We start from the raw sequence: 23,490 nt of genomic DNA, 5'->3' as shown, positions 1-23,490 counted from the left end.
TCTCTCGCTATCACCGCAAACCTCTGGATCCTTCTTCTACTACCATCGACGATGATCCCACTTACCAGGTACGCGAAGTCCTGGATGTTCGCTTCTACAACCGCAGGTGGGAATATCTACTCGCATGGGAAGGTTGCGGCGATGAGGACAACACTGGGTACCCAGCCGCAACATCCTGGACAAGTCCTTATTGCAGCAATTTCATCGTGACCATCCAGAGAAACCTGGTCCTCTCAAGAGGGGCCGTAAAGGGGGGGAGGGGTACTGTTGCGGTCTCCACCACTTCCCTCCGCTTTGGGCTCAAACCCACCTACCTCCGCTTCAGGAATCACCGCATTCCACCTGCTCTGGACCCCGGGGGCTTCTCTCACTCCACGTGGCGGCTGCCATTACGTGCCTGCTTCTCGTCAGTCTCGCGCGCTCAACTCCCGGAAGCCTGGCCCCGCCCATGTTGCTGACGTCACGCCCAGGTCCCGATATAACCGGCGCTCAAACTCTCTCTCATCGCCTTGCAACGAGGTTCACAACTCTATAGTTGTTCTTAGTTGCGTTCCTGGTGATCTCCACGTTTCCTGCTTCTGACTCCGGTTTGCTTCTGACTCCGCTTCAGCCTGCTGCCTGCCTCTGACTCCGGTTTGCTTCTGACTTCCGCTTCAGCCTGCTACCTGCCTCTGACTCCGGTTTGCTTCTGACTCCGCTTCTGCCTGCTGCCTGCCTCTGACTCCGGTTTGCTTCTGACTCCGCTTCTGCCTGCTGCCTGCCTCCGACTCCGGTTTGCTTCTGACTCCGCTTCAGCCTGCAGCCAGCCTCTGACCCCGGCATGCTTCCGCTTCAGTCTACAGCCTGCTTCAGCCTCCGGTTTGCTACAGACTCCGCTGCCACCTGCTGCCCTGCCTTCAGCCAGCCCTCGGCCCTGTACAGCCGGTCCCCTGCTTCCTGGGTACCTTGGACTTCCTATCCTTCCTGTTTGCTCTGGTCCCGGTCTAAACCTATCTCAGCCCCTGGACTTTCTGCCTCTATTCCAAGTCCCGAGGACCCGGTGCCCTACGGGCTCCTCCGGGGGGTCCCTGGTTCCCGGGTGAACACCTCCTGCCTGTGGCTCCACCTCCTGGCCTACCCTGTCACTCTAGGTAGGCCGGCCCAAGGGTCCACTATCTCGCCAGCAGTGCCCAACTGCAACACCTAAACACGTCGAAACATACCATGGTTCATTCTTCATATGCTGACACTTGTGTTTTAAATTCGCTATGATGTTACATCAACAATATAAAAATAGACAAAATGCAGTAAACATGTAATCTTTACAAATGCCGAAATCCCAATTTTCTTAAATAACTCACCCGTCCACCATGGCTGCCAAAACTTTTTCTCAACGGCACAGTTTCAGTGTGCACGCATGTACGTGCATCAGCTGACCCAAAGCAGTAATCGTCATGGCAAATACTTGCGCTTAAATAAACTGATAATTCCATCTCTAATTCGCCACGTTTGTAAACCATGTGCATATGCATACACCAAACCTCAGAGCAAAAGATAAATAAAAATCTATCATAATACCAAATTCTACTCTCCCTTCATTTACTATAAATTTACCAATTACATTATCTTCACAAAGCCAAAAAACAACTCTTCTAAATACACTCACCACCCATCATATTATACCACATATCAAACAACCATATATACCCAACATACATACCACCCAAATACACCTTACACATCCCATGCCACACATTGTAAAAACATACCACTCAACATCCATATTCATTCATAACCCAAATGCCAATGCTTTATTTCCTAGCGTGTAGCAGATGGACTCAAAACAAGTGGGTATAGTGTGCTCGTGCTAGCAGTTGGAGACGGATCTGATGTCAGCACGGGTACATATACCCCCGCAGGAAGTGCAGCAATTCAGTAATTTCCGTCTCCAAAGCAGTTTGGAGCTACCCACGCTCGCTGAGCGTTTTTCTAAATTCTAACGACTAAATTCTTAGAAGAAACCAACCTGAAGATGAGCCCCGCACTCCTGCGGTGATACCATTCAGTCACTCCCCCAGTTGAGTTTCCCGAGGTGATTTCCGTGGTCCCTCGGAGGTGAGTGCCTTGGTCCGGAGGCCGGTTCGCGGCAGGGACCTAGCCCCTGAGTGAGAAGGGCTCGGGCGCGGCTTGGCCCCCAAGTGAGACGAGTTCGGGTGTGGCCTAGAGGCAGCCTCGGTCCCAGCGTGGGCTTGGCCCCCGAGCGAGACGAGTTCGGGCGCGGCCTAGAGGCAGCGGGTGTACCTCCTCGAGCGCGGCGGTGACGGTAATTACCCTCTTCCCCCGCAGCCGGAGACCGCCCGGGTCGCAGCCGGGAAGCGCCGAAGACAAGATAAGGCGTACATTTTCTTGTTGGTCTCCGAGGAACCGAGGAGTAGCAGAGTCTGCCTATGTGGCAACCCGCCAAGGGGGTCGCCATTTTGCCTGTCTGCTCGCCGATGCCTTCTGTCCTGGTTCGCAATAAGCACATACTGTTAGGCGCCCGCTGCTATGCGCATAGGTGCCAGTTGTTAAGCGCACGTTGATAGGCGCACGTTGATATGCGCACGTTGATACGCGCACGTTGATAAGCGCCCGTTCATAATAAGCACCCGTTCATAGGCGCCAGTGGATAGGCACACGTTGTTAGGCGCACATCTTTCGTGAATATTACAAAGCACAGACTCTAGCTGGGTTAATAGACGAGATGGAGCGTAAGAGAGCCCATGCGTCAGCGGAACCGGCACCTCCAGAATCAGGCATAAGCCTCTGCTCTGCATGCAACCTCAGAGCCACACAGAGCGAGGAAGCAGACTCCCTATGTGCCCAATGTGAAGAGGCCCTGGGAGCTCCAGGCCAGGACCGGTCGCAACCCAGCGTACTTGCCAGTTCCTCAGGGAACACCCCGGACTTAGCAGACAGTGGGGAGCTGCCAGGGAACCCGAGAGACCTGGTGCCCCTAAGGCCAGAGTCGGCCTCGCTTTCCTGGGTGGAATTGTTTAAGGGGATTCATGCCTTTGTCACAATGCAGGCTGCGCCCCGAACAGGTCCATATGTACCGGATGACCTGGCCCCTGGACCCTCAAGGCCTAGGCACGGCCGCTCGCCACCCGGAAGCCCCACTTATGGGGATTCAGATTGCCCTGAGGAAGACGAAGAGCCCCCCGAGGAGGGAGAATTTCCCTCAGGGATTGAACCATATCGAACCATGAGGCGCTTCTTTCTGAAAGAGGATCTTCCAGGCCTGATCTCTCAATGCCTATCGGAACTGGCTCTTCCGGGCCATGACACCCCGGGGGAACCGAGAATGAACCCCCTGTTAGAGGGCCTGCGTCAAATGACTCACCATTTCCCCCTCCTACAAGCAGCACAGCAGCTAATCGATCTGGAATGGAATGCGCCGGAGGCCTCATTCAAAGGGGGTCGGGCCTTGGCTGGCATGTACCCCTTAGACCCGGCAGCTAAGGAAATGCTGGCGTGCCCTCAGGTAGACACCATAGTAAGCGCAATTGTGAAGCGCACTACCATTCCGGTAGAAGGGGGGACGGCCCACAAGGATACACATGACCGGCGCATGGACGCCATTTTGAAACAAGCCTTTGAGGTGGCAGCCATGTCCCTACGAATTGCGACCTGCTGCACCGTGGTGACGTGTTCCTGTTTATCACAGGCCAGGAACAACACCCCGGGAGAAGAGATGGAATCAGCTCTCTCGTTTCTCACTGACGCAGCCTCCGATCTAGTCCGTACGGCAGCTAAGGGAGTATCATCCGCAGTGGCAGCCAGGAGGCAGCTCTGGCTACGTAATTGGTCGGCCGATTCCTCTTCCAAGACACGTCTCACGAGAATGCCCTTTAAGGGATCCCTCCTGTTTGGCAGCGACCTCGAGAAACTGGCCAATAAATGGGGCGCTTCTCCATTACCCCGTCTACCAGTATACAGGCCAAGGAGGAGCTAGCGCCCGTTTCCCAGACCATCCAGAGGTAGAAACTCGCAGCGCTTCATCCCATACAGGGCTCTCTACCAAGCACCCCTTCCAGAGGCCAGGAACCAGTCCTTTCGGACTAAGCGCAACAAGAGGGGAACCGGCTCGGGTTCGGGTCCCGGCCGTACCCCACAATGACAATCAGCCGACCCATCCGGGGGTAGCAGCCATAGGGGGCAGGCTAACCCTCTTCTACCGCAGGTGGGTCGAGATTACCTCGGACCAGTGGGTCCTCGCCATCATCCGAGAAGGGTACTACCTGGACTTTCTTCGGCTTCCACCGGACAAGTTTGTGGAATCTCCTTGTTCACCCCTCAAGAGGACGGCACTAGAAGTTACCTTGCAGAGGCTCCTGTCCCTAAAAGCCATAATCCCAGTGCCTGCAGGGGAGATACATTCTGGGCATTATTCCATTTATTTCATAGTGCCCAAGAAGGAGGGCACTTTCATGCCCGTCCTGGACCTCAAGTCGGTCAACCGACACCTACGGGTCCCCAGCTTTCGCATGGAAACTCTACGGTCTGTCAAAAATTCAGTTCAGCCAGGGGAGTTTCTCACATCCCTAGATCTGTCGGAAGCCTACTTGCATATCCCAATTCATCGGGATCACCAGCGCTATTTACGCTTCCAAGTCCTGAATCAACACTTCCAGTTCCGAGCTTTATCCTTCGGGTTAGCCACCGTGCCGCGAACCTTTACCAAGGTCATAGTAGTAGTAGCGGCGTCACTCCGGAAGGAAGGAATTCTCATCCATCCCTACCTGGACGATTGGCTGATCAGGGCAAAGTCCCCGGAGGAGAGCCACCAGGCAACCAACAGAGTTATATCTCTTCTGGAAAGCCTAGGGATGGGTAGTAAACCTGAACAAGAGTTCCCTACAGCCTTCTCAGTCGCTGGAATACCTAGGAGTCCAATTCGACACCCAGGAAGACAAGGTCAGTCTGACCTCCAAGAGAAGATCAAAGCTCCGGAATCATCTGCAAGCCCTGCTGAGCGCCACTCGGCCCACAGCTTGGGATTACTTACAGGTCCTCGGCCTTATGGCATCCACTCTGGAGGTGATACCATGGGCACGGGCTCATATGAGACCATTACAATGTGCCCTCCTATCTCGGTGGAGCCCACGATCACAGAACTACACCGTACATTTACCTTTACCAGCCAGAGTGCGGAATCAGATACGGTGGTGGTTGCAACCCGGCCACATGAGCCGGGGGTCAAGAATGTCCTTCCCAACCTGGATCCTGCTCACTACAGATGCCAGCCTGAATGGGTGGGGAGCACATTGCGAAGAACTCACCGCCCAAGGGCGGTGGAACAGAGAAGAGTCGGGGTGGAACATCAACCGACTAGAGACACGGGCAGTCAGGATAGCGTGCCTGCGATTTGCCCACAGACTTCGCAACAGAGCGGTCAGAGTGATGTCAGACAACGCCACCACGGTGGCATACATCAACCGACAGGGCGGAACCAGAAGCCAACAGGTATCCCTAGAAATAGCCCCCCTGATGACTTGGGCGGAAGCAAATCTCCAGGACATTTCCACCGTTCACATCGCCGGGAAGGACAACACCACGGCAGACTTCCTCAGCAGAGAAAGCCTAAATCCAGGGGAATGGCGGCTGTCGCCCACAGCTTTCCAGATGATTGTGGATCAGTGGGGGACGCCGGGGATGGACCTACTAGCAGACAGGTCCAAGGCTCAAGTACCCAGATATTTCAGCCGCAGGCGGGATCCGCTATCCCAGGGGATCGATGCCCTGGTACAGCCATGGCCTCAGGGGATCCTGCTATATGCCTTTCCTCCATGGCCCCTGCTGGGCGCCATCGTACACAAGATTCAGCGGCACAGAGGCCTAGTTCTTCTAGTGGCCCCGGACTGGCCAAGAAGACCTTGGTACGCAGACATGAGAAGATTACTGGCAGGGACTCCACTTCCCCTGCCTCCACACAGGGACCTGCTGCGGCAAGGTCCCATCCTCCACGAGGATCCAGCTCAATTCTCTCTCACGGTCTGGCCATTGAGAGGGCTAGACTGAAGAAAAGAGGATACTCGGGGCTGGTAATAGATACACTCCTCCGAGCACGCAAGTTCTCCACATCCCTAACACATCCCTGGAGAGTATTTGAAGCCTGGTGCGAAACTCACAGCACCAATCCACATGCCGCGAAGATCCCTATCATTTTGGATTTCCTACAAGATGGACTTCAGAAGGGTCTGTCCCTCAATTCCATCAAGGTCCAAGTAGCAGCGCTATCCTGCTACGGTCCCCGGAGTGACGGCAACAGCATCGCCACACACCCAGACGGATCACGTTTCCTGAAAGGAGTCAAACACATTCGCCCGCCACTGAAGTGGCCAGTAACCCTGTGGAACCTCAACCTAGTTTTGGAATTTCTAGCGGGACACGCCTTCAGACCCCTTCGAGGCCTGTCCCTCCGTTTGTTAACCTTGAAGATGGTATTCCTGCTAGCTGTATGCTCAGCATGCCGCATCTCAGAGCTACAAGCACTGTCCTGCCGTGATCCGTTTCTCAGAATCACTCCAGAGGCTACATCTTCGCACGGTTCCTTCCTTCTTACCCAAAGTAGTCTCACACTTTCACCTCAACCAAACCATATCATTGCCTACCACGGAAGGTTTGAAGAAGTCGGAAGAAGGTCGAATACTACGCCATCTCAACATTGGCAGGCTACTGTCCAGATACCTGGAAATGTCAGAAGCAGTACGAAAGACGGACCACCTGTTCATCCTTCACAGCGGGAAGAAGCAAGGGGAAGCGGCCTCGTGGGCAACCATCGCCCGCTGGATCAAAGAAGTTATCAAGGCAGCCTACGTAGAAGCAGGGAAACCACCGCCTCTACGGGTCAAGGCTCACTCTACCAGAGCGCAAGCAGCCTCTTGGACAGAAACTAGGATGCTGTCACCTGCAGAGATATGTAAAGCGGCGACGTGGTCCTCCCTCCATACCTTCTCCAGATTCTACCGTCTGGACGTCCAGGCCAGGGAGGACACAGCATTTGCGAGGGCAATCCTGAACGGACCTCGGGCAGCCTCCCGCCCAGTCCGGGAGTAGCTTTTGTACATCCCACTTGTTTTGAGTCCATCTGCTACACGCTAGGAAATGTTGAGATTACTTACCTGATAATCTCCTTTTCCTTAGTGTATGCAGATGGACTCAGCATCCCGCCCGGCTGCCGGTATACATGGGGATTCACCGACTCACGGTAAGCCATGTTTTTTTCTTATAATAGGGCATCCACCCTGCCGGGTGTCGACGCCTTCCGGTTGAGAACACTGGCGGTCTCCAGCTACTATCAATCGGTCAGGGTAAACCTGTTCATTTAATCGGTCGGTCAGCTACAGCTTTTGCAAGGAAGATTACTGAATTGCTGCACTTCCTGCGGGGGTATATGTACCCGTGCTGACATCAGATCCGTCTCCAACTGCTAGCACGAGCACACTATACCCACTTGTTTTGAGTCCATCTGCATACACTAAGGAAAAGGAGATTTTCAGGTAAGTAATCTCAACATTTTCTGTAAACCTTCTAATTACCAAACCATGTTTCATCCTCATAATGTTTCATCCTCATAATGCCAAACAACCCCTCCATTATACAAACCACGTATCATGTCATCCACATATATACCAAGCTCAAAGCACGAACATTCAAATCACACATTTATTCCATCTGAATATACCATACTTTTATCACACCTTATAAAAACACATTCTACTCAATTTCTGCATTTATTCCACCTGGCTCCATTGTACCTCAATCAAAAATAAATTGCTGTTCCTTCCTTCCTAAACATCCTGACACATCTCCACCCCTGTTTAAATCTACATGTGCAATAACACAAAATCTTAAATCTTCTGTCTGATGACCAGTTGATATCCAATGTTTTACCAGAGGGGCACCTTCCTTTTTTGTACGTATACAGCTCAAATGCTCCAATATACGTATCCTGATTTTTCTCTTCGTTTGCCCAATATATACTTTACCACATGGACACATAATTGCATATAGCACTTGTTTGGAATGACAGTCATATTTTCCCAGGTATCATATACATCTGTGGTTTAGCTGCCACATATACCCTTGGGGTGACTTCCACAAAGGGATACACTGAACAAGTGCTGCAACATATAGTCTAAGTAATTTAATTTTTGTTGGCATAATTAGTTTAAATGATATGAATATTTTTGTCTTAAGTGATGTATATAACAGTGTAGTATTCTGTATATGATATATGTAATAATGTGTTTTTCTATGTTTTTTGCAGATATTGTGTGAAATTGTATGCTAAATATATAGGGGCGGATTTTAAAAGGCGCGCGAATAGCCTACTTTTGTTTGCGCTCCAGGCGCAAACAAAAGTACGCTGGATTTTAGTAGATACGCGCGGAGCTGCGCGTATCTGCTAAAAACCTGGATCGGCGCGCGCAAGGCTATGGATTTTGTATAGCCGGCGCACGCCGAGCCGCGCAGCCTATCCCCATTCCCTCCGAGGCCGCTCCGAAATCGGAGCGGCCTCGGAGGGAACTTTCCTTTGCCCTCCCCTCACCTTCCCCTCCCTTCCCCTACCTAACCCACCCGCCCGGCCCTGTCTAAACCCCCCCCTTACCTTTGTCGGGGGATTTACGCCTCCCGGAGGGAGGCGTAAATCCCCGCGCGCCAGCGGGCCTCCTGCGCGCCAGCGGGCCTCCTGCGCGCCGGGCCGCGACCTGGGGGCGGGTACGGAGGGCGCGGCCACGCCCCCGGACCGCCCCGGGCCGTAGCCACGCCCCCGTACCCGCCCCCAAAACGCTGCCGACACGCCCCCGAAACGTCGCGACGACCGGGCCCGCCCCCGACACGCCCCCCTCGGAGAACCCCGGGACTTACGCGAGTCCTGGGGCTCTGCGCGCACCGGGAGGCCTATGTAAAATAGGCTTCCCGGCGCGCAGGGCCCTGCTCACGTAAATCCGCCTGGTTTTGGGCGGATTTACGCGAGCAGGGCTCTGAAAATCCGCCCCATAGTGAATGTGTAAGTGTAGCATGTGATTTTAATTGGGTGTCCCCTGAAGAAGAGTAGGGTCGTTGAAACTAGGTCCTAGTTGGGGTGAGGTCAATATTTTATGTTATGTGATGTATAGGGGTGGGATTGATATTTTATAGGGATGTGCTTTCATTTTGGACAAATTAGGCAATTTCAATGAAATTGCCTAATTCGTCCTGTTTTGGGAAACCCAAAAAGCAAACATAATTTTACTGAAATTTTGGAAAAATTTGTTTTTTGGGTTAGCATGCAAAAAAAAAAAGCCTGAGCCGCGGAAAAAATGAAATTTCCCGCAGCGGGCCGAAACCGAAGCCCGAACCAATAGGTTTGGGCTTCGCACAACTCTAATATTTTATGTTATGTGATATATAGTGTAATAAAATAATTAACATTGTAAACACCATTTTTTTTTGTTGTATTTGGAGAATAATTCGGTATATGGTGTAATATTGTTACACCTTGGTTATTGCCATATCTGGCTAACTAGCCAAGCTGCACAGCAGCTGAAAATGGACCTCTTTAAAACTAACAAAAGGTCTCAATATGGATATTGTCTTTCCTACTCATCATAAGATTTAGGCCTTTTTGAACTGCAAGGTTTTATTGTTTCATCACCTCTGTCATTCTCCCCTTTACTGAGCTATAATGACATAGGCAAGCAGCCAGAGAGCTAGATAATTTTATATTATTTAAACCCAGTGTAATGGTTCCTTCACTGACATGATGAAGAGGATAATTCTTGAAAGCTTATCACAAAAACTGATTTTAACTTGTATACGTGATTGTTTGACATTGGTTTTAATTTTGTTATGTTTTATTTATTATTTTTGTATTATGATCTATGTTTTTGTATATACCACCTAGCCTAATTATAGTAGTTATATGCGGTCTATAAATGTTTTAAAGTAAATAAACCTATATATTAAGAAAGCCCATAAAAAGTATTGCCTACAGCTTGTTTATCGACCCTTAATTCCACATATCCAAGTGGGCTAACATGACAACTGCAATTCTTTGCTCACAAATATTCTCAAACTTAACAGTCTAGATAATGATAAAATATAGAATAAATAATACAGTTTAAAAAAGGGAAAATGTAAGCAAGTTTACCTCTTCTTATGGTAGATCAGCTTTCAGCAAATTACTTGGTTTGTCTTTCCCTCCATCAGTGAATCTCTCTAATCGAGTCTGTTTATGGAAGAGAGAATGAGAATGGAAAAAGCAAAACTATAGGATGGAATTTAAAAAGATCTAGGTGCCAAAATCTCCTCACTTCTCCCACCCTGCCCCAACTGAGCACCTAAATTTAGGCACTTACAAAGTGCTAGTGCCAGGGACAAGGTCAGCTTGGGGGAAGTAAATTAAGTGCTTAATACTGATTTTCAGTGCTAAGTGCCTAAATTAGAATCTGAAATATAGGCAAATAAATGTCAGGTCTACGTTTAGGTGCCTTGGTTTTTGGCTTGTAAAGTTAGGAACATTGTCAGCCAAAAATCTAGCCTCCTATGTTTGGCCGAAATTTTTCTTAATTTTAGGTGCCTAGATCAGGCACTCAACTTTCTTTGAAAAAGTTCTGGAATATAAGAGATATTTAAATAAATATATACTAGTATACAGGGATGTTAACACACAAACTTAAAGGTCAAAATTCAAAGATATTTATCTGGATAACTTTTGAATTGTCCAGATAAATGTTGATTTTTGTACATTGCTGGCACTTATCTGTCTAAAATACAGCTAGATAATGTAGAGGCATTATGAAGGCATCCCAGGGCAGAGTTGATTTAGCCAAATAACTTATTTTGCTAATTCCAATATATGGAGTTAGTCGAATAAGTTATTCAGCTAACTATAAACATGGCCACGAACAGAAGTAAAGTTATCTGTGAATGTGTTCCAGGGTAATAAAGTTACCCTGGAACTGTTTGATACCCGTAATCAAACAGTGCCTATACATGAGAGGGGTTGTAGCCCTGTAAGGGCAAGAGCCCATGAGACTGGGAGCACTTAATAATCTGATACCATTTCCAGTAAGCTTTTTTTGAATAATTTAATTAAAGATTTAAAAATACAGTAATCTGCTGTTTTGCAGTTATCCTCAAGAATTTTTTGATTAGTATTGTGATATCAATGTGAGATACATGTACCAAGTTTCAATAACCATTTTGCATATATTCTCATCACAGACACCTGCTGCATCTCTCAGTTACTATAACTTTCACCCATGGTCCAGTGCAACTAGGACCAAATACTGGGTTTCAGTAGAGGATGTGAGTGCACTTAAAATGTTTATCCCTTTAAAATACTGAAGCAACACCTAATATAAACAAAAATTGCTGAAACTATTGAAGCAAGTAAGGTGACCGGGGGGGGGGGGAGAGGCTATTTCAATAACTCAATCTTCTTTACAAGAGGTGACAGGGGAAATCATTGAGAGATGACTGAGTGGAGGAAGGGAAAAGAAAAAAGCAAAGAAGGAAGAAAATAAAATGGAATAAGGAAAGGGACAGATAAGATTTAGGGGAGGAGACATTGATGGGGAAGAGGTGCAAGGAGGATCTAGGGAGGAGGTCATTCAGATAATAATATGCTTTAGAAGAATTGGAGGGAAGATAAAAATATCAGGGAGAAGGTTATTCATTTATTTATTTTATTTATTTATTATTTCTACATACCAACATTTGATCTGAGATATCACATCAGTTTACATTCAGGGACAGTAAAGAGAAGGAAAGAGAAAATGGAACTAAGGAAAGATAAAGAAGGGAAAAAGTAAATGAAAGGATATAAGATAGGGGACTAGGACAGTGAGAGATAGAAAAGAGTAAGAAAGAGAAAAAGGAAAGGTTAGACACAGAGGTAGAGAGTAAGGATGGCATGTATATTTTTATTTATATTGTAAATGAAAAAATATAATGAAAAAAGTTTATGAAAATTTTGTTGCTGCTTGTGCAGCACTGAGCTGAGAGCACTGAGAGGAGAGGATCGCCTTGCTGGTGGCTGAAAGAAATCAGTAAGTTTTTGCTAGTGGCTGAAAGGAATCAATACGTTTTTGCTTGGGACATTGTCTTTTTTAAAAGTATTGGGGCAAAGTTAACTATTTGGTAATATTATTTAGTGTGTTTGTGCTTTTAATAGTCAGTAAGGCAGCAAATAAACAGAAGTTAGACTGTATTTTTAAATAGTCAGTCAGTAAGGCAGCTAGTAAGCAGTAGTTAGTGTGTTTATTTTTAAAAGTCTGTAAGGCAACTAGTAAGCAGAAGTTAGACTGTGGGGCAGATTTTCAAAGGGGTATGCACGTAAGATATGCATGTACCCCCTAAAAACCTGCCCCAAGCTCCCCCTGTGCATTCTGAGCATATGTTAAATAGGCTTGGCGGCACGCGCAAGCCCCGGGGTGAGCGTAAGTCCCGGGGCTTCACTTGGGGGTGTGTCGGGGCGGCACGACGTTCGGGGGCATTCCAGGGCCATGTCTGGGGGGGTGTTGTGCCGGCCTGGGGGTGTTCCGGGGGTGTGGCCGAGGCCTCCGGACCAGCCCCCGGGTCGGATGATGGCGCGCCATCAGCCCACTGGCCCATTTGAATAATTAAATTATTCAAAAATTATGCCTGCCTTGGGCAGGTGTAACTTTTCAAACAAAGGTAGGGGGGGTTAGATAGGGCTCGGGGGGTGGGTTAGGTAGGGGAAGGGAGGGGAAGGTGCGGGGGGGTGGAAGGAAAGTTCCCTCCGAGGCCGCTCCGAATTCAGAGTGGCCTCGGAGGGAATGGAGGCAGGGTGCGCGGCTCGGCATGCGCAGGCTGCTGATTTTGCACAGCCTTGCGTGCGCCGACTCCGGATTTTAAAAGATACGTGAGGCTACGCGTGTATCTATTAAAATCCGGTGTACTCTTGTTTGCGCTGGGTGCGCGAACAAAAGTACGCGCGGGCGTACTTTTTTAAAATCTACCTCTGTTTGTATATTTAAAAAAAAAAAGTAGCCAGAAGCTAGAAATAAGCTAGGAGCAGTGTATACCTAAGTAAAAAGGTTGAAAAGTTCAGTTCAGTTACTCACTTTGGAAAGGTGTTGAGATAGTGTGATTTGGTTTGATTAGGTACCAACATTTGTTAATCAAGAGAGCAGTGAGTCACTCTGGCTAACTGAAGTTAGATTGTATTTCCCAATCCTCCCACATCCTTAAATTTATAGGCAGGTGCCACTTTAAAAAAAAACAAAACACCTCATTGAGAGTTTGATCATTCCCATGTAGGCCACTACTAGACATATAGGGGCAGATTTTCAAAGGCTACACGCGTAACACATGCGCGTAACCTGAGAAAATATGCCCCTGTGCGAGCCGAGCCTATTTTGCATAGGCTCGGCAGCGCGCGCAAGCCCCGGGACATGCGTAAGTCTTGGGGCTTTCAAAAGTGGGCAGTCTGGGACGTGTCCGGGGGCGGTCTGGGGGTGGGTCCAGGGGTGTGACGGTGGTCCAGGGGCGTGTTCTTAGCCCTCCTCCATTCCCACCGTGTCGGGGTTTCGCACGCCGGCACCCTGCTGGTGTGTGCAAGATATGCCTGCCTCTGGCAGGCGTAATAAATAAAATAAGGTAGGGGGAGGATTTAGGTAGGGCTGGGGGGTGGGTTAGATAGGGGAAGGGAGGGGAAGGTGGGGGGGGCCAGAAAAAAAGTTCCCTCCAAGGCCGCTCCAATTTCGGAGCGGCCTTGGAGGGAACGGGGACAGCCATCAGGGCTCCCCTTGGGCTCGGCGCGCACAAGCTGCAAGCCCATGTTATAAAATCGGGCGTAGATTTGTTCACATTGGGTTTCGTGAACAAATCTATGCCCGTGCATAAGTTTTAAAATCTGCCCCATAGTGAATTCACTAATACATTTAAAGGACATTAATTAGACACATTCCTACTCGCATAGCAACTTAAAACTTAAGAAGGAACTGAACAAATTTGAGATGAAGGCAGCAGTCCAGCAGCAAGAGGGGGACTTCCCAGTCTTTTGCATCGAGTGTCACATGTATGATTTTTTACCCACCGGTGAGAAGTTGTACATGTGCATGCGGTGCAAAGAGCTCCTTGCTCTCAGAGAACGTGTCCGATCTCTGGAGGCTAGAGTGGCAGACCTGGAGGAGCTGAGGCTGACAGAGAGGTATATAGATAAGACCTTCAGGGAAATAGTAGCCAACTCCCAACTTCAGACTGGCAGCCCTGGTGCTGCCTTGGCAGAAGAAGGTCTCATGATTGGAGAGCATCAACCTGAAGCAGCAGGAAAGAATCCTGTAACAAGGACCTGCTCTCCAGGTGATGCATTGTCCTTTCGCACTGAGGATATCTCCCCAAGGCCTACTGCCCAGGAGGGAAGGGTTAGGTCAGCCGTCATAGTTGGTGATTCGATTATTAGGAATGTAGACAGCTGGATGGCTGGTGGGCGTGAGGATCGCCGGGTAACATGCCTACCTGGTGCGAAGGTGGCGGACCTCATGCGTCACCTAGATAGGATTTTAGACAATGCTGAGGAGGAGCCGGCTGTCAAGGTACATGAGGGCACCAACAACATAGGAAAATGTGGGAGGGAGGTTCTAGAAGCCAAATTTAGGCTCTTAGATAGAAAGCTTAAATCCAGAACCTCCAGGGTAGCATTCTCTGAAATGCTCCCTGTTCCACGGGCAGGTCACCAGAGGCAGGCAGAGCTCCGGAGTTCCAATGCGTGGATGAGATGGTGCAAAGAAGAGGGATTAAGTTTTGTTAGGAACTGGGGAACCTTTTGGGGAAGGGGGAGTCTCTTCCAAAGGGATGGACTCCTCCTTAACCAGGGTGCAACCAGACTGCTGGCGCTAACTTTTAAAAAGGAGATAGAGCAGCTTTTAAACTAGAACAAAGGGGAAAGCCGACAGTCGCTTAACAGCACATAGTTCGGAGAGAGGTATCTTCAAAGGATACTAATGATGCATTAGAATTAGGGCATCCCGACAGTGAGATTCCAATTATAAGAAAAGTAGTCCAAGTGCCTGTAACTAAAAACTCAGCTGAACTAAAAAATTCTAACTTATCCCTATCAATTAAAAAGCAGAATGAAAATACAAACAAAAATTAAACTTTGAAATGTTTGTATGCTAATGCAGATGTCTAAGAAGTAAGATGGGAGAATTAGAATGTATAGCAGTGAATGATGACATAGACTTAATTGGCATCTCAGAGACATGGTGGAAGGAGGACAACCATTGGGATAGTGCTATACCAGGGTACAAATTATATCACTATGACAGAGAGGAGCACCCAGGAGGCGGTGTGGCGCTTTATGTCCGGGATGGCATAGAGTCCAACAGGATAAACATCCTGCATGAGACTAAATGCACAATTGAATCTTTATGGGTAGAAATCATTTGTGTGTTGGGGAAGACTACAGTGATAGGGGTATACTACTGTCCACCTGGTCAAGATGGTGAGACTGATAGTGAAATGCTAAGAGAAATTAGGGAAGCTAACCAAATTGGTAGTGCGGTAATAATGGGAGACTTCAATTAAGCTAATATTGACTGGGTAAATGTATCATCGGTACATGCTAGAGATATAAAAGTTCCTGGATGGAATAAATGACATTTTTATGGAGCAATTGGTTCAGGAACCGACAAGAGAGGAAGCAATTTTAGATCTAATTCTCAGTGGAGCACAGGATTTGGTGAGAGAGGTAACAGTGGTGGGGTCGCTTGGCAATAGTGATCATAATATGATCAAATTTGAATTAATGACTGGAAGGGGGACAGTAAGCAAATCTACAGCTCTCTTGCTAAACTTTCAAAAGGGAAACTTTCATAAAATGAGAAAAATTGTTAGAAAAAAACTGAAAGGAGCAGCTACAAAAGTAAAAAGTGTGCAAGAGACATGGTCATTGTTAAAAAAATACCATCCTAGAAGCACAGTCCAGATGTATTCCACACATTAAAAAAGGTGGAAAGGGGGAGATCACGTGATGTGGTGTGCGGGTAAGAGGTCTCCCTTCAGGCTCTGGGTGTCTGCCCCACCATTGATCACCATCTGACCCATTGCAATTATTCTCAGACAACTCCCTGCTAACCGCGGTAAGGGCATATGTCAATTGTCCGATTTATGCAGAAATCGCCGCCAGGTATGGCCACAAAAAGCAGTAAGATAGAAAGAGAAAAGCCGCGCGGCACAGAATCCAAAATGGTGGCGGGGCACGAAACGTCCGGGGATGGCCCGAATATAAATATCACCTTAGCTGACATCAAAGACACAGTAAGAGAGACCCTTGATGAAAAATTCGGCGAAAAAATAGCGGGCATTGAGGAACGCCTCATGGAGCTGTGCTCTGCTCTCACTGAAATCACCCCCTGATTGGAGCAAGCAGAGGGCAGAATAGCCATGAGGATAATTCCTCTGCCAGCAGTGTGAAACTAACAACCCCAGAGCAGAAACTTACCGCTTTAGAATCTAAATTAGATGATCTTGAAAATTGAGATCGCAGAGGGAATCTCAGATTTATGGGATTTCCAGAAACTGTAGTGGATAGTAAACTGTGCCACTTGCTGGAAAAATGGCTGCCGGAGGATCTAGGGCTCCCCTAATTACAAGGGAGACTAGTCATAGAGAGTGCACACAGGCTAGGAGCACGACTGGATCGGCAGAATCGATCCCATATTGTAATCGCTAATTTGCTTAACTTCAGACACAAGCAGGAGGTTTGGCAAGCCTATAGAAAGTGACAGGACATGGCATATAAGGGTCAGAAGATACAAATTTTTCAAGATTATTCAGCCCGAGTCTCTGCGTCGCGGAAAGCATTTTCCCCGAACTGCACGGAGCTCTTTAAAAAGCAGGTCCATTTCTCACTTCAGCAAAATTAAAGGTTTGGCACCAAGACAAAATTCTTTTCTTTGAAACGCCAGAACAAGCGCGACAACATTTACAGAATAGTGGCTGAGCTGATGAGAGCAGGCACTGAGGAAGACACACGATAAGCACATCTCAAACCCTCAAGGTCCGACGTGTCTCTATTTCTATAGTGTGACAACAGATCATACAAGTGCCTGTTTGTTTTGGGGCAGACTGGCTCTGTAAATAACAACAATGGGATCTCTTCGGTGTTTCGTGTGCCTCTTATACTATTAACAATCTGATTCTTTTGTTTTCTGCACGCCACAGCGTTTACAAAATCTGACAGGTCTCCTTCACGAGCGGGGGCTCTCCTTCCCACCTAATTTGCGTAGGAGGGTGGATGGCAATTTTTAGTGCCTCAACTTATGGCTTCCTCCAGAAGACTTCGGTCTGATTCCAAAAGACGCGACAGCAAAGAAACATGACGTCTTCCAATGCAGAGATCAGACACTTCTCAAATTACAGCGGGGAGAACGGGTACAGCAAGCCTAGAGACTCGAAGAGCATGATCTAATGGGAGACAGCTAAACAGTGGCGTTCATTCGCGGCCAAGAGTTTCTATCTCCCTGCATTGTTCTACCGCGGGAAACTTTCTCCTATCAGTGGCACAGATGCTTCAAATTAACTATCAGACCGATATAGTACAGTGCGCTCCGGTGGAGCGCACTGTTAACTCGCATTTGGACGCGCGTTTTCAACGCGCTAGCCTTACCCCTTATTCAGTAAGGGGTAATAGCGTGTCGAAAACGCGCGTCCACCCCCCCCCGAAACTAATAGCGCCCGCAACATGCAAATGCATGTTGATGGCCCTATTAGTTATTCCTGCGCGATACAGAAAGTAAATGTGCAGTCAAGCCGCACCTTTTACTTTCAGAAATTAACGCCCTGCCCGTGCCGGGGAAGTGTACAGAAAGCAGAAAAAAACTGCTTTTCTGTACACCCTCTGACTTAATATCATAGCGATATTAAGTCGGAAGCCACAAAAGTAAAAAAAAATTAAAAATCGGCCAGCAGCCCGCTCAATTATGTCGGCGTCCGTTTTCCAAACCCGTGGCTGTCAGCGGGTTTGAGAACTGACGGCTGCAAAATTGAGCGTCGGCTGTCAAACCTGCTGACAGCCACCGCTCCTGTCAAAAAGGAGGCGCTAGGGACGCGCTAGTGTCCTAGCGCCTCCTTTTACCGCGAGCCCTAATTTGCATAGGCCACCCTCCTGAATCGCGCACCCAGGAGAGTGGCCTGTGCGCGTGCCAGAAGAGCGGACGCTCACCAGCTCTCCTGCGCGTTTTTCTGTATCGGCCTGAATGCCAGGCAGGAAGTGCATCTGACAGGGACTCAGTAGCACTAAACCTTAGAACTCCAAGGACTTTGTTGTGGTTAGTCACATCTAGCGACGTACCTCATAAGTGAGGCACAGTCATTGTTTGGCAGGTCTCTTGGGTATCGTCTTAGTCAGTTTTCGTCAAGGGGCTGGGGCCTAAGTTTATAAAAAAAAAAAAAAAAAAGACCGCATTGGTGGGTCACTCACGGGTTCATTTTCTTCTCCCCGTACAGAGGTGGAGGCATGACACCCATACCCATACAACGCATGATCTCCAAATCACCGCAGAAGTGGGTTGATACTAAGCAGAGGGTAGGGGTAAAGGGCAGGGTAAAATAAGGGGGAGGGGGCGGGGAGGATACCTACCGACTACAATTGTTATCAGGGATTTATCTCATATGGTGGACTAGTTTGGTATATCTTTATGATACTTGGTATATTAAGTGGCTGTGGAGCACAGGGGCTGTGCTGGGGGCCCCCATGCTTTTTAGTTGGCAACTATTAATCAGGCTTCGGCCCACTTTGAACAGCAGAACTATCGATCATGGATAGATTAGTGTCGTGCATGGATAGATTAGTGTCGTGGAATGTCAATGGTCTGGGGACACCCATAAAACGGAAAAAGATTCTTTCCCATCTTAGACACATGCGTGCAGACCTTGCGTGTTTGCAAGAAACCCATCTTAACGCAAGTGACAAATGAAAAGGGAATGGGTGGGACTATGTATTTACTCAGCGGCCCAGACAAAAAATTGGGAGTTTCCATACTCATACATAAGAACATTGACTTCCACATACTCGATAAAACAATAGATGACAATGGTAGCTACATTGTTCTTATTGGTACATGGAACAACGTAAAGATTGCTATGTGTAATATATATGCGCCGAATGAATACAGTCATAGTTTTTTTTATGAATTTGCGCAATATTCTCCATGCATGCACACAAGGTACGCCTATCCTCTTGGGTGATTTTAACTGTGTCCACGACCACACAATTGACAGAAACCCAACCACATTGTGGGGACAAAGTAACAAATTGAAAGGTATTGCATTCTTATGTCAACAATTAGGTCTCTTGGACATTTGGTGTGTACTCCACCCAAATGAGAAAGACTACACCCATATCTCCAGAGCACATACCTCTTTATCCCGAATCGATTACATACTAGTCTCCAAGATCATTTTTCCAAGATGGTAAAGGCGACCATTGAGCCGCAGGCAATCTCTGACCACTCGCCCACCACACTAGTCGTTACTACCAACAATCAGGCACATGAAGCACGGGTTTGGAGATTTCAGTCCCACTTAAAACAGGATGTCAAATTTCAAACCTATCTACAAGAGAAATGGGCCGACTTCATATCACATAACGGACAACATGCTAGCATCCCACAATTGTTTTGGGAAACAGCCAAAGTATCCTACACTCAGGCCCATCAGAAAAAACTAAACGAAGATATAGTGCAGCTAGGGAAACAGATGCAGGTGCAAAAAAAGGCAATGATTGAAAAGCCTCATCAATCACACAACAAATATTACAGAGTACTGAATCACTTAAACACACTGCTACACATCAGAACACAACAACAACGCTATCGAAGTGAAACTAAACTCTTCCAATTCGGGAATAAAGTGGGGAAACTCATGGCTAATTTAGTACAAGCAGTTAGGCCCAAGACGTTTATATCACATATGCAAGATACCAAAGGAAGACAAGTCTCTCATAAACCCGACACATGCGAGATATTCCACGAGTTCTATGAAAAATTATATACAGATGATGTCACCAATAGCAGACCAGGGGAATCTGAGTTTTTCCAGGAATTATCTCAAAACTTACCAAGATGCAGTTAGACTTCCTGAATAGACCGATCCAATCCATAGACGTTTTAAATGCCATTGCAGTTGTACAATCAGGCAAATCCCCAGGCCCGGACGGCTTTTCATATGACTTTTTCAAAATACTCCGAACGCAATTTGCCAAACCTTTGTCCAACTTCTATCAAGACGGGTTAGTACACCACAAATTTCCTAAGGAAAAGGATCCGCTACTTCCAGGGTCATACCACCCTATATCACTATTGAATTTTGATCTTAAAATTCTGACAAAAGTCTTTGCTGACCATCTTAATATCATCATGCCACAATTAATATCCCCGTATCAAGTAGGCTTTGTCACAGGACACAAAGCCAACTCAAATATTCTCAACTACTTACAGCTCTACAATTTTGCAGATCCAATTGCACGCCAGCAATTGTTGTGGGGTTTGATTCTGAGAAGGCCTTTGATCGTGTCTCCTGGAATTATATGTTCTTTGCACTTCATCGTCTAGGTTTCGAAGGGGCCTGCTTAGATCATATATCCCTCTTATACCATATCCCAATTTCCTGCATCGTGGCCAATAGGTATATCTCGAGAGATGTCCATATAGAACGCGGGGTGAGGCAGGGTTGTCCCCTTTCCCCGCTATTATATATTCTTTCTATTGACCCCCTCCTACGGAAAATAGCTGAAAGTGCATACATCACAGGCTATGGGGGACCTCACAATCCCTTTAAGGTGGCAGCCTTTGCTGACGATATCTTAGTCTTTCTCCTTACTCCTTTAACATCCCTCTCAGAAGTTCTATGCCTACAAAAGCTTTTTGGTACCTTTGCTGGCTTAAAAATTAACCAAGAAAATCTGAAGCGATTGATGTCACAGGAGATGTCCAAATTATGTGGCAAGGGCAATTCCCCTTAAGATGGGTCAAAACTGAATTGAAATATTTGGGTATCCGCATCCCCATAAATATAGAAGAACTTTACATCGCCAATATAAAGCCCTTAATGACACAAACTTCATTAACAGCGATGGCAAACGCTACCGCTCTCCCTAGGGGGCAGGATCCAGATATTCAAAATGATCTTATTGCCAAAGTGGCTATACATCTTTCAAATGATCCCCTTATGGCTGAACAGATGCGATTCAAAGCACATCACGAAACTCCTGCGATGTAATAAAAAATCCAGAGTGTCTATGGCCACCCTCTACAAACCAATTTCTGAAGGAGGCCTAGGCTGTCCCAATTTAGTCTGGTACAATATGGCTTGCAACCTCAGACTAGTACGAGACTGGCTACTCTCTACATCAACTTACGTCCCATATCAGAGCTTGGTAGAGTGGTACAAAGTTCCAGCACTTAATCCTCTATTACAAGGAGCGTATTCATGTATTCAAGGGGACTTTAAATCTCACATCTTATTGCAAACATGTCGCAAAACCTGGGCACAGCTTGGCAAATTGTCCAAAGTCCATATAGACTCACTTCACTAATCACCATAGCCTTTAACCCAGAATTTACACCTGGTCTCACCCACTCGGTATTCTATCACTGGAATCGCCAGGGCCTCAGACATATATATCAACTATATGATAAGGAAACCCAACGACCCTTGGATTTTATGTCCCTGCAGACCCAGTATAGTCTCCCACAGGCTGATTATTTTGTGCATTTGCAAATTCAACACTATCTGAGAAGCAATAGCAAGTATTTTGTAGACAATCTCCATACACTCAAAATTAAAGATATTTGTCAGTCCCCACTGCGTCAGAAACCGACAACCACCATGTACTATAAGTTGTTAGTGGAAGTAGTGGGTTAGGAGCATATCGAATGGTTATACTCCAAGTGGTCAGAATGGAAGCAGAATTTAAATGTCTTTTTATCAACCTCCCGGAGGTCTCCGATAATATCCTCCTAAGGGAATCACATTACAAGTTCCTTTGGCGCATGTATATCTCTCCTCTGCAAGCATATAAATTTAACATCATAACCTCAACTGACTATCTGAAATGCCATGCACAAGAAAGTTCTTATGTTCATTGCTTTTGGGAGTGTCCGATGGTTTTCTCTTTCTGGAGAAAGGTATCTAAAAAATGCACTCATATTGTTGGACAAAGTATACTCCTTGAACCCAATTTCTGGCTGTTTGGCTCTCAACGTATGTTCACCTGGGAACCCACTAAACAGAACATGCTTTACTTACAGTGGGCCAGCTGAATGGGAAGGAAAGTCATTTTGGCACAGTGGCTTGATGATAAAGAGCCATGTGTGGAATTTTGGTTCACAAAACTAGTCAAACTTAGCGCTTTCGAGTATATCACTGCTAGAAATACCTCCCCAAAGAAAGTTACCTTAGTCACAGAAACCTGGGAAGAGTTTTTCAATTATTTGGAGCCCTCAACCACATTTCCACTTGCCCATCAGAAACCGAGAGACTAAGGGAGGGACCACCCTACATAGATTTAGCTGCAACTAGTCTTAGATGCTGTTTATACTTTTATAGAAGATGGGCAACCAATACCAGCAGACCAGACGGGTCACGGTTCCCCCTTGTTTATCAATCCATGTGCAACTCTTACCACAGGATCATTGTATGCGCTGAGGTTCCACGATACCCGTCACTCACGAACCATGAATGGGAATGCCCCGGATGGCCAATGGGATACTGGGCATGGTTTAGCCTTCACTACGAGGGCTACTAAAATCAGTGCATTAATCCCTGCATTAATTCCTGTCTCCTCATTCTCATTATTATTGTTATTATCATTATTATTATTGTCATTATTATTATTATCATTATTATTAATACTATTATCATATATAGTGGTCGGAAGGGGGGAGGGAGGGGGGGACTAGGGGAGGGGGGGGGGGAAGTCTGCACCTAATGAAATAGTTCTCACTTGAGTACATGTTACTTGGTTAGTCTACATATGACCCCATGAAGAGTACGACGGGTCATGCACTATGGAATATATTGTATAAGGTGGACAGTTTATGTTTTAACTAGTTTTTGTTCTGTTTCCACATGTAACATGTTCTTACATTTGTTGTATATTTGAAAAATTTAATAAAAATAATATACAAAAACACAAAGAAAGGTGGAAAGAAGGCAAAACGGTTACCAGCATGGTTAAAAGGGGAGGTGAAAGAAGCTATTTTAGCCAAAAGATCTTCATTCAAAAATTGGAAGAAGGATCCAACAGAAGAAAATAGGATAATGCATAAGCGTTGGCAAGTTAAATGTAAGACATTGATAAGACAGGCTAAGAGAGAATTTGAAAAGAAGTTGACTGTAGAGGCAAAAAGTCACAGAAAAAACTTTTAAAAATATATCCAAAGCAGAAAGCCTGTGAGGGAGTCAGTTGGACCGTTAGATGATCGAGGGGTTAAAGGGGCACTTAGAGAAGAT

The 23,490-nt window shown here is 46.9% G+C and overlaps 1 protein-coding gene across 2 annotated transcripts in view; it reads right to left on the bottom strand.

Annotated features, from left to right (window-relative positions):
- The window catches only part of LOC115079481 (sodium/hydrogen exchanger 10-like), a 1,086,723-nt gene that overhangs the window by 87,310 nt on the left and 975,923 nt on the right, over positions 1–23,490 (bottom strand). For both annotated transcript variants that reach the window (XM_029583104.1, XM_029583105.1), the window contains exon 9: positions 10,157–10,234. In XM_029583104.1, coding sequence (XP_029438964.1) covers positions 10,163–10,234 — 72 coding nt within the window. In that variant the 3' untranslated portion in view covers positions 10,157–10,162. The remainder of the gene's footprint in view (positions 1–10,156; positions 10,235–23,490) is intronic.

This window comes from Rhinatrema bivittatum, chromosome 17 (assembly GCF_901001135.1).
Source record: "Rhinatrema bivittatum chromosome 17, aRhiBiv1.1, whole genome shotgun sequence".
Taxonomy (NCBI): Eukaryota; Metazoa; Chordata; class Amphibia; order Gymnophiona; family Rhinatrematidae; genus Rhinatrema; species Rhinatrema bivittatum.
This window is presented reverse-complemented; position numbering and strand designations above follow the sequence as displayed.